We start from the raw sequence: 19,917 nt of genomic DNA, 5'->3' as shown, positions 1-19,917 counted from the left end.
AACAGAACAAACACACAATAGACAGATAGACAGATAGATAGATAGATAGATAGATAGATAGATAGATAGATCAAATAGAATGATGAATAGATGGATAGAATGACAGACAGACAGATAGATAACAATCCATAGATAGATAGAACAATAAATAAAATAGAATGATAGAACAATAGATAGATAGAATGACAGACAGATAATGAAACGATATAATGATAGAACGATATAACAAATGATAGACAGATAGACAGATAGATAGATAGATAGATAGATAGAATGATAGAACAAGAGATGGACAAATAACAATCCATAAATAGAACGATAAAACGACAGAACAAACAAACAATAGATAGATAGATAGATAGAACAATAAATAAAATAGAATGATAGAACAACAGATAGATAGAATGACAGACAGACAGATAGATAACAATCCATAAATAGAATAACAGACAGAATGATAGAACGACAGAATGAACAAACGATAGTGATATAAGTGATATAATGGTACGATACAATGATAATGAAACGATATAATGATAGAATGATATAACAAATGATAGATAGATAGATAGATAGATAGATAGATAGATAGAAAGTACTTGAGAATGCAGAAAAACAGAACTCAACACAAACTTGTACTTTTTGATACAAATTTATTGCAAATATAGAAATAGATCTTTTGTACAGAAATTGAGAGACAAAGAATGAGAATCATCACCAAAAAAAGAAAAAGAAAGAAAAAGGACAGAGCAATAAATGTCACATTAAACAATGGACCAGTGTTCAACTGAATTAACTGTATGGGTCCATGCAGAGGGAAGAATATTTCATACATGGATCCAAAATCAATCTCCTTCATCCTTCATCGTAATGGGGTGCGCACATAACCCATGACCTCTTGTCCAACATCTTGTCCTCTTGGAGTCAGGGGTTAATTAAGTCGAGGTGAACCAAGAGGCCAACGGTCACATTTTGATGTAGAACCCAATTACTCGAAATCAGTGTAATGGCTAATTTTTGATTTTGAATGCAAAACTCAAATGAGCATATCAATATGATGGAAACACAATTCCATCAAACACTCAAAGACTCCCAAGGGTCTAATTGACTTTTGCAACCAGCAGATATGCTATTTCCACCCTCCCACGTGGGTCGGAGCAAGAATGTGTCCAATCGATTTCGGCTGGTGGAGTTTATTTGTAAGATGGATTGAATTTAGGCCATAATAGTCTGAGCAAGTGGTTTTCAGACTTCCAACTCCCAGTTTACACTTTGAATTATACATAAGTATCTCACAATTAACTCATCGAGGGATGTTTAATAAAGGCTTTCCAGAGAAGTTCAACTGTCAGAAGAGTTTGTCAATTTTTCTTGACAAGAAATCGAACGAGATGACAAATTATCTCTTCAGGACTTGTTTTGACAGTTCAAAGATGCTTTCATAATACACCTCTCTTAAGAAAGCAGTTGAAGACAGCCTTCTGGGATATCTAACGATCAATAACTAGGAGAGGTGATTAATCAAGACTGTTAAAACATTAAAGAACTACAAAGACTTCAGCACAAGAGGAACCTAGAGGAGCTCTACTCAAGGTGCGAGGTAAACGTGACCATATTCATTTAAAGCTCTTGAATGTGGACCAACATCTCTACATTAACCTCTTGCTAATTTGAGTTAATTACGTAGACAAACATCAAGTACTCAAACCAACACTGGGCTATGTTGATAAAACAGGTTGGAAAATGCCACTGGAGACGACAAACAACCAAGATGACACCGAAACCAATTTACCGAAGGAGCCTCATCAAGTTCACCACTATATATGGATTACATTAAATATGTAAAATAATTAACTAAAGCAATTTCTACATTCCTGGGTCAAACACTTAGGGGTGAGTTGGCATTAATTGATAATGGGATTAATTCGCAAACACTAATAGTTTGTTGTCGGCATTCTCAACGGTTGACCGCTCCGACCAATAAACGCTCATCTTAATACTGAAATGAACTGAGTTGAGTTGTATGATGAAGGCCAAAGAAAAACAAAGTTTTACAGCTTTGGAGTAAATGGTCACACTTGACAATAATCTCACCTATTGTTTCGTCAAGTAATTGATTCATTTATGCGGCAGTTAAATATATTATACATGTAAATGAGGTTAAATGTGATGGCAGTAGAAGCAGTGTCTTAAAAATAAGCCCAGGGGGAAATAAAATGACAACACGTCATAGGAAAAAAAAAAAAAAATCTGAATTTCAATTTCATAGTGTTTTTGACATACATCCACTCAGTATACACAACAATAATTTTAGGCTCATTGAAAATACAGGAAATCATGCAAATATAACACTTTATTTCATTTTCATGTCTTTTTTCAGTCTATAGTTTCATCTTAATTACAGATCATTGCACGACCCCGACCATTTAAAAAACCCCAAAGCCCTCCCCGAATACACTCCGTTCCCACCCAAAAGAATGATATACAGAACAAGCTTGGTAGAAAAACAGTCATAGACTCTTTACAAAATTCACAGATGTTTCGCATTTCCTTCATTTCAATAAAACGACTCCGTTCAGGTGACCTAAACATTGTAAACTTGATCGGTTGACACAAAGTAATAAATAAAAAGACAACAAAACACATAAATCAATCTTAGCATGGTTCATAGCCTAGATGAGTATTTAAAAATGCCAGATTCCCACAACGCACTCCTGATCAGCTCTACCATTGGCCTTTATGCAAATCTGGAAATACATCTCTGCTTTTTTATTAACATTCGTTGTTTAAGATAAAACATGAGGAGTGTGCAATATCACATAAATCAAATCACGAGGCCAATCAAAAAAGTGAAAATGGGAAAATGCATCATGCGGTATGCGTTAACACGAATCAATAAAGCGCTTTTCAGGCTGGCGCCGACGGATTGCTACGCTGCGCTAACTCTGAGATGATTATCTTCAGCATATTATGCATGCAGAGAGCACAAGATCCCACATGCTGGCCGTAGACTCATTTAGAGACGGCTGGAATTAGACACGTTCCCGAATATCACACCCGGCGAGAGGCTGAAAACACGCTGCTATGTAAAATTACCCTCACTTCGGATGACCGTCAAATGCGAAGCGAGGAAAATGAGTTGCCTGATTGCTAGTCGCTCACTTTTACCATATGTGAAACCATGCGACACACGAAATAAACAAACTACACGTTTCATAACAAGCTAGCATGCTTATCCACACAGTATCAGGCAACAAACATCTCTATCTACAGATAGACTCTTTAGCATGATGCTAAGCGCTTTGTTAGCAGCTTTGTCAGTTCAAACCTCATTACTTGAAACTGATAGCACCACCGCGGCTAGACTAGTTTACAAAGCGCTATGTTTGATTCCCTAACCAGCTTTTCAAATTGGGTCGGAATGATAAAACGGGCACGATGAAAGCGCCAACTAGGCCAGCTAGACTGTTTCATTTAAGAGCTGGATTATCCTCTTCATTTGGGAATGGTTTTCCAACCATGCGCTGAGAGAAAAAAACAGCGAGGAATAGCCTATATGCTTAGAATGAAACCAGAAGTGGTTATATATGAAATATACTATCAGCTAAAAGGCTCTGAATTGACAAAAACGGACAGGCCATCTATCTCCATTACAGGAACATTGAGATTTCTCTGGTAATTTGACATAAGCGAGCTAATGACTTTGATAGTGATCTTAAAAAAGGCTCATGGTGGCTCATCGGAAAATTTGAGCTTGGCCGTTTTTTAAAAAGTAAATAGGGATCGTTTTGAATTCATTACCTAGAATATGGAGTAGCGCTAAACCATCAGCAGGGTTTTTAGAAAGAGTGGACATAAAAGGCCTCATTTAGAGGTCTTATTTGTCATGTACTGACAGTGGCAGATCCGTCCTTGAGTCTGCATTAGCGCATACTCTTATAGCCCTGTCTGAATTCATCAGCTCAACTCAAAATAAAAGAAGTTAATAAACAGAACTAAACCCGACAGAGGTCAGAGCGTGGCAAACCGGCAGAAAGGGCAAAGCAATTGAAGCACAACCACGGGTGGTTTCTACATCCAAAGCACTCAACAATTTACATAAAGGTTATTAATATACACTACTGCACAAAAGTTTGGGGTCGCTAAGTCTCCTATGCTTACAAAGGCTGTCTTTATTTGATCAGAAATACAGTAAAATTAATGTTGTGAAATAAAATGAATGATTTTGATCCATTAAGTGGATCAAAACCTTTCATCACAGTTGTCCTAAAATCAAAACAATATCCATTCTTGTCTTAGGACAACTTTGGATGAACTTTTTTGATCCACTTCAAATGCTGACTACTCTGTGTATATATATATTTATAAATAGCAAAATTATGTCTTTACTTTTGATCGATTCAGTGCATCCTTTCTAAATTCAAGTATTCATTCCTTTCAAAATAAATAAAGTAATTAATTCTAAATCAGGGCTCGAAAATAAGGAGTTCCCGATGGCCCGGGGCCAGCGTGAAAGATGCTTGGGACAGCTGACGAATTTGTCATTAAAGTTTTTCATTTACAGGTGTTCCAAGCCTTGTTAATATAAAATTTCACAGAGAGACGCGTCTCTGACGGACAAATACCTCGCATACAAAAGTATGTCCAAATGCATGTCTTGACAAGTAACAGATGCCAAAAGATCATGTGTGTGGAAAATTACGAACTCTTTAAACATCCGTCAACAGAGGCCAGAGACGCTGAAGGCGAACGCAAAGAGTAAAAAATACCGTTGCAGGCAGAGCAAGATCACGGTTCACAATGCGCGAAATATTGTAATTACTACTCTAAATACTGAAATGGGGGTGTATATGAATGTATCTCTGAGCGGAATTTACTGTTTTAAGAAAAGTTCACATGGCGTTTACTTTTGATTTGCCTCTGTATAATGCATTTTTAAGTGCTTTGGTTACAGCGGTAACCAAGGAAACATAGTTATACCGTTATTCCATAAGCGCCACCTGCTGGCAGAGACTGAATTTGCATCCTTTCAGTCCATCTGCTATTTTTCCCTCAATCATCTTTTCATTTGTAATAAAATAAGAATGATAAAACAATTTTTTAACAAACAAATAATGTTTGAACTTTATATTTATTAGGCTAGTAGTTTTTACTGTGGTATACTGTGGAATTACGTATTTATTAAGATAACATAGGACAAAAACAATGATAACAGCAACTATTTCATTTTTTGTGGAAGGGCCAGTGAGAATTTTGACCGGGCAAGTAAAAATCTAAACCAGTGGCCCGACTGAGCCAGTAGAAAAAATCCTTAGCGTTGAGCCCTGTAAATGTAAAAAGATATATGATATGATATGATATGATATATGATATGAGATAAGATATGATATATATATATATTATATTATATTATATTATATTATATTATATTATATTATATTATATTATATTATATTATATTATATAAAAAGTCGGTGCTGATAGCCTTGTGGGCAAGTAAGCCAACATACAGCGCCATTGTGTTACAGGTGTCCCGAGTTCGAATCCCGGCTTGAGGACCTTTCCCTATTCCTCCCCCTCTCTCCCTCTCCCACATTGCTTTCTGTCTCTATCCTATTGTAATAAAGGCAAAAAACACCAAAAACAAATTTTTTATTATTATTTTTTTTTATTTTACTGACCTCAAAATTTTGAATGGTGGTATATAAATAATAATAAATAAATGTTGGTTAAAATTTTAGCATGGTTATGCCATATGATGTCAACTACCCAAAAAATATATTAAAAACGCAGTTGTAACCACAGTTTGCGTTTCACGTAACACATAGCATTGTAAATATCTACTCCTTCAGCAAAATCGTAGGTGAACCTTTTTTAAAAATTAACATGAAATCCAAATAGACCAGACCATCATGTTCCTGGTCTTATGAACATTTAATTAGTTTATGTTATTCCAAAGAAAAAGAAAAAGTTAGTAATCTTTCATCAAAATACAGAGAAACTACATTACATTAAAGGGATAGTTCACCAAAAAAAATGAAAATTCTGTCATTACTCATCCTCATGTTGTTCCAAACCCGTAAGACCTTAGTTCATCTTCGAAACACAAATTAAGATATTTCTGATGAAACCGTAATTTTATGAAGTTAAGAGAGTACTTTTTATGCACAAAGAAAACAAAAATAACGACTTTGTTCAACAATGCTTCTCTTCTGTCGCCATTTCAAAGAAGAACAAAGGTCTTACGGATTTGGAATGACATGAGTGTGAGTAATTAATGACAGAATTTTCATTTTTGGGTGAACTAACCCTTCAAGTCCTCTTATAATTCAACTCGTCCCCTCTTAGAACCTTTAATATGGAGAAAATTTAAATTAAAAAAACCATGCCTCACACTATATTTTGATCATTGGATATCCTGTTTCACTTAAAAATCTGTCCCATAACACTAGTAGCATGGTTTGCAAACGCTGTTTCCAGCTGACTTTTAAAGTGAGAGGAAAATCAAAGAGCAAAACCATGTCCCTCACTTTAAGAGGATTTGTGTTTTCCTCCTCTTCCCTCTCAAGCGAATATCTCATTGTGTTTGCTCCTCTTTTTTTTTCTCACTCACTCTAGTGTGGCACATCCACTTTGCATGTTTCTAAATGGAACATCACGCCCGGAGGTCGAAACAAACTGCTTTTTGAATTCCAACTGAAAACTCTTTCTCACATTTATCGCTCTTTCTGAAACTCATACACTGTACATGCATAAAAGTCAAAGTCATTCTTGTTGTGATAACCGGAGGCCCTCAATTTAGTGATCGTGGAAAGCAGTATTGTGCACATACGGCAGGATATGAGTGAAAAACGAGTTTTTATTTTCCTGTTGCGTATACACCACGTCTCTGGGGTTCCTTGGGAGTATCGAAGCATTTCACTCAACTCTGAATAAAATATCCACATCATCTATAGCTCGCAAACCTCAAAGGGGTCGGAAAATGCTGTGAGGTGTTCTTGAATTGTATGAATAAGAAATCAGACGCCCCTATGGTCATCATGAAAAGATTGATTGCCTGGTTAAACAAGAAACGGACGCACAAGAGAGGTCGTAAATGTGCCTTTGGCCAATATCGCTGCCTATTTGGACTGATCAATGCAACTTGCAAACTAAACCGTATTTATTACTCCAAGGGACCACAAATATGAAATTGAACGGCATATTTTCTCAACTAATCTGAGATGCTGTAAACTAATGTATTTGTCTAACAGTCCACCAGACTTGACAGCTAATAACAAAACCAACAGAAAAGATTAAAATGTCCCTCAATATGTTTTCTTTTCACAGCATGATAAAAATCAGCAGTCCCTCGGTCTTGGCAAATAGGGGTAATTAAATCCCTGCTCAGGGTGAAGAGAATTACAAACGCCATTTCCAAAACACCCCCTATAGACCTTTTCCTCAAACCTACGCACTGGAAAATATATACAGTACATTTCTGTTAAAAGTGTATATAACATGACTTTTCGCAACCTGACAGACTGAGGGAAGTTTGATATTTGAGGCACATTAAAAATTAATCCGGTCGAGCTATGCTTTAAGCCACATGAGCCACTTTTTGTCTGTTTTTGCGCAAAAATAACTGTAAAATTGTGTCTTTTCCCCTGTTTGTTCAGTGTAGCCCTCAACCTTGACTTGACCCTCACAGTATGAAGGCGGCTGCACTGTCTTCCTGTCATACCTCTAGATGGTGCCTGCCCTACAGGAAGTGTGGAGATGTTTGGTGAACTTGACCCACAGAATTTGAATAGTTGCAGTAATGTTTGCTATTGGAATTTGAAAGGTAGTCTTTAAAGTGGAATTGAAGCAGTCAGTTAAGTTTACATTATTTACTAAAGTGATGTCCAATTTAACTAAAAAAAACATAGCATACATGATTAATGTAACCATTTTAAAGAAAAAAGGATGTTTTGTTATAGCTTTTGGAGCAATGACGCCACCATCTTGCAATACCACAGTGTGTGATGTGACGGGGTTGGTTCGCTTCGATGGCCAGTATATGCATTTCTTTACATTTTGAACACAAGAATGTTAGTTTAACACACAAATATTTTGGTTTTCACCATAATTTTGATGGATATTCAACATCAAACCGTCTACATGCTTAATTTTGATCTTGGTATCCCAGACATTAGGCTTGTTTGAGATGAGCAAACTCTGCGCAGAATCGATCACCGGTGATCACCGCAAGATGCATGCCGGTTAGAAACGTGTCCGAGTTATGTCCGTCTTGCTCTGATGTCATGCTGACGTGTGCCAAAAAAGTCTCGCGACGGCGAGGCGGCTGTGTCGGATTGAGCAGTTGAGCGCAGTAGCTCTCCACCGACTGCACTGACCAAAAGCACAATGGGAAACGCCTGGATGACGACAAAGCTTAAAGCTCATTGGTTCAGACAACCTTGATGTTACCGTTCTTTTCTAAAATGTTTTATTTTTTAATCTAATATCATGTGATTGTGTGTTTAAATTATGCATGAATATTCCCCAACACTATGCCAGTGCGATCTCTGCGTGAGATATGTGATTGTTGTCATATTTCTATAAAAATCTAAAATACACGTTTGTATTAAAGTAAAAATGGATGATAAATACGCCTTTCGTATGGAATTAAATAGCAAGCACTTTGAGTGTCTTGTTCATCATATTTATTTTCATATAAAACCAACAGAGCTGAAATTATATCATGTTTATCAGCAACACAGCATGTGAGTGTGATAACGCCTTATCCGCCTTTGATCTCGTAGGTATCTGTTCTACTTCGAGAGGTCAGAACTGTCCATCTTGACTGCACTTATTTCACTCCTCCCCTTACTGCAGCCGCCTACTCTCGCCTACATTTCAGGTGAGGCGAGGCGCATCTCAAACGAGCCTATCGTTTTCATAATGCAAGGCGCAACATGATGTAAACAAACAATGTGTCATACAACATAATTCATGTCGTATTTTATTGTTATTTAAGACCATTCAGACATATTTGCATGACACTGACTTGTTTAGCAGTTGTATGTAACATTTTTATGTTCACCTGCAAATACAATTCACTTTCTGCTGTCTGAATGATCGGGCCAGTGCTGCTTCCTCAATAAAGCATTCTCACGTGTTTTAAGCCTTGTCACTTTGAATATTAAAGTGTTTTAAGCTATTCAGACATGGGACAGCACGAAATAGATTTCAATGGAGCACGTACACGAGGTCATAGACCTTTTTTGAAAGAGATTTAAATGCGGTACTCACGCATTGTGGTAGATCGTTTCTGTTCACACCAGCGGCGCCACACGCACACGCACACGCCACGGCAGACAGCAGGCAAGTACCAAATTGAGCTTTCTTTCGTGCCTTCATCGGCAAATTCACAAAAAAATGATGTCGGAATGCCAGTCTTGAGGAGTATCCACGTAAACGCGTATTGTTCCCGATCCGCACTTTATCCCAAACCATCAAGTTCACGACTTCTTCAGCCCCTTATTACTGCTCGGTCCCATCGTCGTATCGGCTCAAATGCAAAGGCACCGACACTGTCCTTTAAAGTTCATCTACCTCCATTTCAAAACAAGCATGCGTTCAAAATTGTAAAGAAATGCTTATATTACTATACTGGCCATCAGAGAAAATTAACCACGTGACGTCACACGTTGTGGTACTGCAAGATGGCGGCTCACTTGCTCCAAAAGCTTTAACAATACAACCTTTTTTTCTTTAGAATGGTTACATTAGTCGTGTTTCTTATTTTATTTATTTATTTTTTATTAAAGTGAGTTGTTTTTCTAAATAAAGTAAACTTGACTAACTACTTAACTTCCATTTTAAAGTGCATTTAGGCTACTATAAACTGTGCCAACTCAAATTTGATATAAAATCAACATGAAACAGCATTCAAAAGCCATTTTGTTTCTCTAATGTGGCATAACAGGATATTCAATCGACATTATGTGTACTTCGAATTGTTTGAAATGGAAAGAAGAGGCAACACATACAAGCTCTTGAAACACTGTTTCTGAGGATTTTTGGACTTGGACATAGTTTACCCTTAGGAGAATCTTGACGTATTCCCAGCTGAAATCCAACTTAATTTGACATTTTGCTGTAAACGTGCCTTGCTGTAACCCTGGGTATTAAGACTTGTATGGCTTAAAATAATGTAAATGATGTATCTTACTGAAATATGTAGTAGAAAACCCATGAAAATTTTAATGTTAATGTTTAAAAAATCCACATTCTTTTATACATATTTTGGACTATAGGGGCCCCATTATTTAGCTAACGTGAAATAGTTGCACTCTGTGAGCTACTAGTGCTACCTGTTGCTATTTTATCGCAACACAACTCAGAAAATAAAATACTTATAAGATGACCACAGCTACTGAAAGAGCTTACAGGTGGCAATGGATATAAACATAGGCTTAAACCAAATGTCGTACTATCGATTTTTATCGATTGGAGTGAAATGCAGAATCTCTTTCAGTGGCTGCGGTGTCATGACAAGAGTCAGTATGTTTACATCCTGCCAGGATGGCATCTAGCATTTCTTGTCTCTGCCATTTGTAAGCTCTTTAAGTAGCTGTGGTCTACTAAAAGCCTCAAAGGATCAGGGCTAAAGTGGAGAGAACAAAAACGCAAGTCTTTAATAAGTTTTATTCGTCCACCAGCATCTTCCCATTCGTTTCTCCTCTTCTTATCGCTAGGAACACAGTGAAGACTTGCATCCTTCTCTTGTTGCCCTTCGACTGAAAATTACAACCAAAAGCCGCACAATGTGGCATTGTGTCAGTATTTTATTTTCAGAGTTGTGCAAAATAGCAACAGCTAATGCCAGTATCTCACGAAGCGCAACCATTTCACATCATCAATGCAGAATGCACTCCTGACCTAAAGTAATGGGACCCCCATAGTCTAAAATATGTATAAAACATATGTATTAAAATAACAATAATTTCTACTACATATTTCGGTATAAGACATTATTTACGTTTTATTAAGCCAAACAATTCTTAATACCCAGGATTCCCTTTAACTTTAAACAGAATAACTGCATTCCCTGTTGAAAAAAAACAGCATATGCTGGTAGGTAGGTTTTGATGCTGGGATGCTTATGACCATCATAAACCAACAAAGGACCAGCTTAAACCAGCATCAAAATCTCCCTACCAGCATATGCTGTTTTTTTTTTTCAACAGCGTTAACTACTAGAAAATTCAGAAGGGCTGCATTTTCTACAAAAAAGCTGGTTAATGCGAAACAAGAGGTAATGAAATGGAAAGTCAGGCAAAACAAGTTTACATTTTGGTGAAAGATTATTAATTGCTTTTCTTTGGAATAACACGCAGATGAAGTAAAGTGCATTCAAATTTCTTTTTAATGCTAACTTTTAATAGAACGTCGTCATAAAAGCAAACTAAATTAGTAGTCTACATCAAACCTGATCTTTTACTGAGGATATACTTAAAACATGTGCCTATCCATCACTTAAATATATTTGTTCTATTCCCCAGGCTCGGTTCGCTTATTACTCAAAAACCATTTGACTGAAAAGCACGCAAAACTTGAGCCTGGGTCACAGCAGGCTCTTTTCTAAGGTCTTGGTTAACCCGCTGAGTTAATACCCATCTCAAGATAAGGGGGTTGGGAATGCTCTGCGATTCTTTTTGCATTAAACCCGGAGTGGTGCCATAGAGAGTGTGAATGACATTTTATTCCTTGTTCTGGGGTCTAATCAGGGGTCTTGAGGGGGCCTGGCCTGATTAAAGCAGCCGAAAGAACGTACAGCTCATTAAAACAAGAAAACCTTTCTGTGTTTTTCTAACCGCACACTAAATTCATTTCATCAAGGCTTCAGGAGCATAAGCACGAACACTCAGCTGGAGCATGAGGAATAGAGATATGAAAGAGAAATCGCTGGCACAATACATTAGCAGGAAAAAAAAGAAGGGAAAAAAGGCTTCATCACACTCTGAACGTGCAACTAAATTTGACAAGTGCATCAGAGGACAATGGTTGGTTTTGAAAAGCTTATTATCTCCACGGACAAGATGGTAGGAGGCCAGAGAATTGTGGGCTGTAAGTCTTTTGCTGTTTAAAACTTTATTAGTGGGAGGACAGAAATTGTTGAAACTACAGTTCTCGGTAAAACCGTACAAAGAAGGGAAGTTTACTCACCCGTGTTGTGGGAGTTTACACTGGCATTTATGTGAGCAAAACTGATTTTTTTTTCCTGAAGTATTTCCAGTAAGATCCGGATTCGGAATGCTTGAGCTCCATTAGGATGTATTAATATACCTGGGAATCAATCAAAACAAAATCCACAGCAAAATTGCGCAAAGGTTTTGGCCTTGAGTACACCTGATCAGGAGCGCATTCTGGAGGGCAAAAATTAATCCAGTATATTAACATGTAATTTTATCTAAAATTTAAAATCACCTCAAATAAACGCCAACCACAACAATGACATTTCAATAAAATGCTGCAGAAAAAATAAATAACAGTTACAATCTTGTAATACAAATGTTTGGCACCGTCCTTTAAAATAATTCACTCTTTGTTTTAGTGCCTAGAGGGCACTTTTAAGACTATGTGTCTGTAAACTTATACAGTATGTGTAGATTGTACACTCTGCATATGCTTTTGTGTATATGTGTGTGAGTGTTCGGATGTACGTGTACACATACAGCGATTTTGTTTTCACTGGACATACCCATTGGAAATCTAATACTACTTGTACATATACTGTATGTAACCATTGTTAGTATAGATTGTTCTCTTGTTGGTTGTGTGTTTGTCACAGTTTTCACAGTCAGCCATCAGTTATATCTCATTGTATATCTTTAAGACCATACACACACATACGTTACCAAAAAACCAACTTATCAGCAGGAAATCAAACTACAAATAACTGTCATTCCCATATGCCGACAAAATACTTAAAACATTCCAAGAGCACAATAATTTCTCTCAAATTGTCTTAGCTTGGTATCTCCCAACCACAGTGCAATAACGCAAGCCTTGAGGCTGTTTAGAAAAGTCATCTCCTAACTGAATTTTGGAAAATAGTGGGGAAAAAACAACTTTTGGAATCTTAAATAGGAATAAATGAGATTTCAAGAAAGCTAATGATGGTGGAATATATGCATGTGTGGGTTTGTCGCTTCGTTGCAAGCTAATGGTATGGGTCTGCGTTGTCATATTAATGTTCTTGCACTATTCTATACAGATGTACACAACAAAAACAAAACATTAGCTTAGCTTCTTAACAGGGTAACCAATTTCTAAATATTCATCTTGTCTTATGATCTCGTAGCCTGCGATTGACTGCAATCAGGAATTAACTCTGAGAGGTTTCAGTAAAATGGTCCACGAAGCAAACCTCTGTATTTTGACTTGACAGTGTCAATTCTCAATTACCGAGCATTGATTTTGAACCTTGAAGGATGATGCGACATACTATTGATGCATGCTGAGCATTCATAAGTTTTAATGCTTAAACGCGACTGTAAAATGAAGATCAATTTCTATGTCCTGGCTGAATTCTAATAACGTCTGCACAGGATGCTGCGAGAACACAGTGCATGTCAACCATAAGGTATTGAGATCTACATTCATTAGTTAATATTTATCAATTTATCATTAAAAATTTCAAAGCCCAGAGGCCTATTTCAAAGAGCTTGAGGTGTATTTTAAACCAGTAAATTGCTTTAAAGATGAAGAGCTTCAGTTTGCCACAGGCGAACCAGCAAAACTCAAGGGATACATTCTGGGTGATAACCTGACCGGAAAGGGTGAGATTAATTTCAATCACTTCTCCAATCTGGCAGTGTTAATAATATTAGCACCTCTGTGACCTCTTGACTCCTCTGCTGCAAATTTGTAATTAATTTCCCCTATAAAGCCATGCAAGGACAACAACAAGGTCTTAAAAAAATCAAGCGTGAGAAATAATTGAATTTGTTTCATACCATCCTTAATTTGACCACAACCGACATTAGGTCAAGAGAAATGAGTTATAATAGGAAACAGAAGGTCAGATCAATAGGGAGAGACAACAGCAGAGCTACTGTAGTATTCAGTGAAAGTAGACCTGACCAAATAATCATTTAAATGCAAATATGGCATCTGATTCTCTGGAATCAATGGAGAGAAAACAAAAATATAGAAGTATTTTACATATTTAAAGCCTCTTCAAGGATTTCCGTGCCTGTGATAAGCTTAAAAGGTCATTGAAATTTTTACCCAAACACCAGCAAGACAGTAATTATGAAATTATATGTATAACATGTCCTGAAATTATAGCTTGCAAATTAAGTTTGGCATTTTATGAAAGTGTGTCATTTGTTAAAGCTCCCAACAGGCTAAACAAAGCAAGCTCCTTGTGTAACGTGCTTCAACATTTAATACACAACTGTAAACCCTGTGTATATCAACCTATTACTACACTGGGATCTGTATCTAGCTGCCGCTTGTAAAATCAAATTAAGACATGAAGATTCCATTCTTAAACTCCATTTTACTCTTTCCCTTCTTAGAATAAAAACTGTCTAAAGAGTACAAATGAAGAGAAGAATGTCTTTGAGGCTGGCTATGCCACAAATGAATGCCAAAAAGGAATTAGCATTGTGTGTTTTATCGAATTGCCACACTGCTTGAATATAAAGCATGTACAAATGGCTGCCACTGATTTGATAACTGTGTCCCACACATGCTGTGTAAAATTTGTGTAGGTGTCTCAAATCAATGAATACGCTTTGCTTGAGCAAACATTAGGGAATGGGAGGGAACAGGGTGTCCTTGTGTTGACCTGTGGCTTCAGTCAAACAAAATCCACGATTTTTCTTCTTACTAATTAACATTGTAAAACAATCATCTTGACAAGCATCAGTTACCACCATCTCTTGAAACTATATTCAGGCATTTGTAAAATAAAACCACTAATTCCCCATTTAAGACTATTATCTTGTCAAACTACAGTGCAAGGTAAAATGGAGGGTTCTAAACTGAAACTGGATGCCTTTTTAAGTGCCACATTTCCTGTGCATTTCTGGTTGGTTGCTTATCTATGCCTTAATGAGCTTTGAACACCTGCTTAATTCTGTCTCTTTCAGAACACTTGTCTCTGTGGTGGTCTGTAGGGACCAAAGCACCTGCTGATGGAGTCTGCCGAGCTGTCTCAAGAGTCATCGGTTCTTTTCTCCACAACCTCTCCTCCTGCTGTCATGTCTCTCACAAGCATCACAGTTTCTGTTGTGCAGACACCCCCTTCCAGTAGTCCAGAATGTCATGGAGATCCTCATCCTTCGCAAACTGCACTTTCTTTCGAAGAGCATGGCCAGCGGCTATGTAGGCCTCCTCACGGGGGCTTTTCTTGTACGGTCGGAAGCGCTCCCAGATTTTAAGAGTGCTCTCGGAGGAGTACTCAGGGCTAGAGGAATACCCTGAGTAATTGTGGTGGCGGGGAGAAAGCTGTGAATAGGCAGTGTCCTTCTTGGTGCGAGTGAGAGGCTTTAGAAAGGAGACTTTCTGGGCAGGGGAGTCAGTGGCACCCTCATAGTAGAGGGCGGGGAAGGAGTGTCGGTGCTCTGAGCAGTGGTAGTCTGGGTGCACCTCCAAGTGGTGCTGCTGAGCTGTGCTGCCCCCACCTCCGACCACAACACCACACCCACCCGAACCACCACTGCCACCACCGGCTCCCCCTCCACCCCCACTGCCACCATCTCCTCTGCCATTACTGACTCCCTGAACCCCTATTAGGGGCAACCTCTCCAGTGGCTCCCCGCACCGAACAGGGCTGCCTTTCTCAGGATACTTGCATGACTCTGGGTTTCGAGGGTCGGGGACATCCACACTAAAGACCCGAGCACTTTTGACAGAGCCACCGGAAGAAACGCTGCAGCGATTTTTAACAGAGTTGATAGGAACAACTGCAGCATCTGCACTGAGTTGCCTCTGCAAGGGCCGTGATGCTGTAGCTGGGGGTGGGTCCCTGTAGGGAGGGGAGAGAAACCCCCCTCCGCTGATGCCAGGCCGCTCAGAAAGGGGCAAAACAAGAGGAACAGGGGGTGGAGGACGGATTTTAGGGGACGACATGATCTGGCATGTCTCTGTGATGGTAGGGGAAAGTGGAATTAGCCCCCTGGCTAATGAAGAGACACTAGGAGGTGGTGGAGAGGCAGTGTTATCTGCTGTAGTTGCAGTGGCCGCAGCTGCTGCCACAACAGCTACAGAGTCTAGTTTGAGTGCGTCAATGCAGTTATTGATAATCTGGTTTACCTTGTCCACCTCCTTGGCAATGGTGGAGATCTCTGATGTGGAATCTCGGCCATCATCATCATCAGAGTCATCTCCTCCATTTATCCCATTTTCATCCCTTGTGATTTCATCCCCTGACCCTGTTACAATTCCATCTCTTACTCGCTCCTCCCCTCCTGCTGACGTTCTTACATCCATGTAGTTGCCCTTACTGGTAGCCATGGCTTCTGAGAAAGCTGTAGCCATCTTCTCTACTTGTGGAAGTGAAGAAAGTCGAGAAGAGGTGGTGTTAGCTGAACCGTGAAGGACGCCCAAGCTGGAGGATGCTGACTGGGACAATTTGCCATGGTGGTGTTGATGATGGGACTGGTCATGGAGTTTCTGCAAGGCTGAAGGATCCTTGGCTGCTGCAGCAGCTGCTTCTGGCCCATAGCGCATCTCTAAGATAGTTTTCTTAACGCTAATTGACTTTTCCTTCTCCTCCTGCATTCGACGCCTACGCAAGCAGTAATACACCAAGCCCAACACAATGACCATCCCAAACAGGCAGCCTAGAATGGTCATAATGTAATGGGTGGTGGTAGAAGGGGTTACTCGCAAGTCATCTGGCCCTGGAGCCCGAGTCGCAAAATACAGACAAGTGTGATTGTACCGCTGGGAATTGCGAATGGAGGCAACACAAAAGGTGTAATTTGTGTGGGGCTTTAGGTTGTTTAGTCTGACAATCTCTTTCTTGTTCTTTAAGTTCATGACATCTGACACATAGGTGTGGTTGTACTGCACTAGAATGTACATCTTGCTGTAGGGCTTGGGTATTTGAACCAAGAGGGATGCGGAAGAGAGGGAGACCGTTTGCAACTTAATGGTGGGGCTGTATGTTGGGTCTGTGGTTGATGTAGCTGTGGGCTGGGGATAAGGTCCCACTGGTTCATGAATATCCATCCCCATCCCAGAATAAAGGTCTACGTCAGGAGGCAGGGCAGTTATGCCCCTAAAAATCACTCCATCTTTACACATAGATGACAGAATAGAACGAGCATTTCTTCCATGATTACCTCTAGGGCTCAGGAGAGGGTAACCAAAAAGTTCTTTTGGGGTTTCACATTGGAGCCTGTCATAGGTGTGAGTGACATTGTCAAATGCCTCTAGCCAGATAAGGAAGCCGTACAAGTCACAGCCACAGTGGAAAGGATTTCCAGCCAGTTCGCACACTATTAGCCGCCCACCCAAAATGGAGAAAGTGGATGAATCAAGCTTGGCTAATTTGTTAGAGGAAAGATCAAGACTGCTAAGGCTCGGGCACTCCCAGAAGGCATTGGTAGCAATTACCTCTATAAGGTTATGCTGCAGATACAGGCACTGCATTCGACCCAACCCTCGCAGCATCCCCTCCGTGAGGTTAGTTAGCTTGTTATATCCCAACTGCAAGACCTGTAGATTGGCCTGTCCTGCGAAGGCACCATCCTCAATGTAGGAGATCTCATTCTTGGTGAGGTTGAGGTCGGTAAGGTTGGTGAATCGGCTGAGGGAGCTGAAGAAAATCGCTTTGAGCTTGTTCTCATTCAGCCTTAAGTCATGGACGGTGTTGTTAATGTGCTGTGGGATTGTCTCATATGGAGGCTGGTTCTGACTACAGATTGCCAGCCACACGTAGCCTTTATCCCCCTCAATTAGCCAGCAGTCACCCCTCACAAAAGAAGGTACGTGGAGGAGGAGAAACACAGGGAGAGAGATGATGAGAAAGGAGGGTGGAAAAGCACAAAATAAGCTGCACCTGCGAGCCATTTTAGGAGCAAAAACTGGATTTGTTTTGATCAAGGTGGAAAACGAAAGAGGTTAGGGCTCAAAATAAGAAAAATGATCAGAGGAGATGGACGGCCAATAGGATTACAAAGACACAGGTTCTGGGGAAAAAAGTGTCTTGAGGGCAGTCACAGCTGTTGACGGACCACAATGCCAAACATAGTCCCCATTTTACGTGGTCCGTGTTATAGGTTTATAGCGTTGCTTGCCACAACTGTAACTCATGGTCTTTGACTTCTGGACTGCTCTCCTTTTGAACCGCTGAGCAATGCTTTCAATCTGTCAGTCTTTGGATCTGTACAAGAGACAAAGGGTGGGGAGAGAGAATTGAGAAGTTAATGAATTCTGCTTTAATTATAAACAAAAATCTTTAGAAGAACATCTATGCATTCAAATTTCTAAAGCCATGAAACTTTGTCTTTACTGTGCTAGTTTTACAGTCAACAATGCTTGATTATGTAAAACCGTATTGGTACAACTAAACAATAAAGGCTTAAAATTGTTTAAAAAGAAAGCATAAATGACAGCATAATTAGGGACCACAATGTAGAACAGCTATTAGTCTTTGTAAGTCACTGAGGTTCTACAGTGCCTCTAAGGATTCATTTGGGATTACCATTATCTAAACAACACCACTCTTTTGCAGAAAATAGTTGTAAATACGAAAATGCATAAAACATCTTAGTAAGACAGCTAAAGTGGCTTAACAAAACAGCAAAACAGTGTGTGGGAGTTTATATGTGCAAGTGAGTTACTTGGTCAGTGAAAGTTTAGGAAAGTTTAGGCTGGTAAGATACAGGTACTGTCAAAGAGTTTCTAAATGCCACAATAACAAAATTGTCCGAGCACATGTTTCTACAAGTGTTATAAATTAAATACAATGTTAATAAAACTTTCCATACTGTTAGCATTGACATCAAGCCCTAGGTTAACTTTGTAACTTCAAAGAAATCTGTCTAATAAATGACTGAAAGCTCACCAGGCCTCCTGCTAATGCTAATTCATCCATTTTTTTAGACTCCCTGTGTACTGAGACACTGCTCACAGAATGTTTAATTCATACTTTGAATTAAACCACACAGAACAAAATTTTAATAATCCTGTACATTAGTCTAAAAATATTGTCATGAAACCTTACATAATAAAACCCAAGCTGCTTGGTCTAGAATCCCAGCATCCAATTTTACAATAGTCACTTCTCATTCCTAAAGCCCTCACAGAAACAGAGAACCCATTTCCCCTGGTGCCCATGCTCAAGATTGAAATTGACAATTCAATTCCATAACTGACGTCAGCTGATTTACCAATGACCCTCAGAGTGTCATAACTACGCAATGCTCTCGTAACTGTCAATCTTTCAGTCCCTCAAGACTGAAACGCATGTGCTGGTCTTTTCATCTCTGCAAGAACAACATTATCTAAGGAGTTTTAAAACATCAGCCTCATTAAATACTCACGCCCAAGAAAATGCGATAGGAATGTTTGTGTGCAACTGGGTGTATTTGTACGGGTATGAATGTATGCGTGTAAACATGTTTGTTATGTCAAGGGAAACGTGCATTGCATGCAAATAACGCAGACTTTTATGCAAATTGATTGTGAAGTGATGTAATTCTAAAGGGAGTATTAATTACCCTGCTGACGAGAAAAAAGCTTTACATAGCACTACTTGAACAGCCGTAATTGTAAAAGTTATCCTACAACGGTTGCATAATGTAACTTCAATATGCCAGATGATTGTTGCACATTAAACTAACAAAAGATATTATACCCAGTGGAATATCTCAAACACCTTATATTAACTAAATGTTAATATCCCACAATGCACTGGAATAAACA

The 19,917-nt window shown here is 39.0% G+C and overlaps 1 protein-coding gene across 5 annotated transcripts in view; it reads right to left on the bottom strand.

Annotated features, from left to right (window-relative positions):
• Nucleotides 1-644: 644 nt before the first annotated feature.
• Nucleotides 645-19,917, bottom strand: part of elfn2a (extracellular leucine-rich repeat and fibronectin type III domain containing 2a) — a 175,585-nt gene continuing 156,312 nt past the window's right edge. For all 5 annotated transcript variants that reach the window (XM_051094950.1, XM_051094949.1, XM_051094953.1 and 2 more), the window contains one exon: nt 645-18,373. In XM_051094950.1, coding sequence (XP_050950907.1) covers nt 15,259-18,060 — 2,802 coding nt within the window. In that variant the 5' untranslated portion in view covers nt 18,061-18,373 and the 3' untranslated portion in view covers nt 645-15,258. The remainder of the gene's footprint in view (nt 18,374-19,917) is intronic.

This window comes from Labeo rohita, chromosome 22 (assembly GCF_022985175.1).
Source record: "Labeo rohita strain BAU-BD-2019 chromosome 22, IGBB_LRoh.1.0, whole genome shotgun sequence".
In the NCBI taxonomy this organism is placed as follows: Eukaryota; Metazoa; Chordata; class Actinopteri; order Cypriniformes; family Cyprinidae; genus Labeo; species Labeo rohita.
The sequence above is the reverse complement of the archived record's forward strand: the minus strand, read 5'-3'. Positions and strand labels throughout refer to the sequence as shown.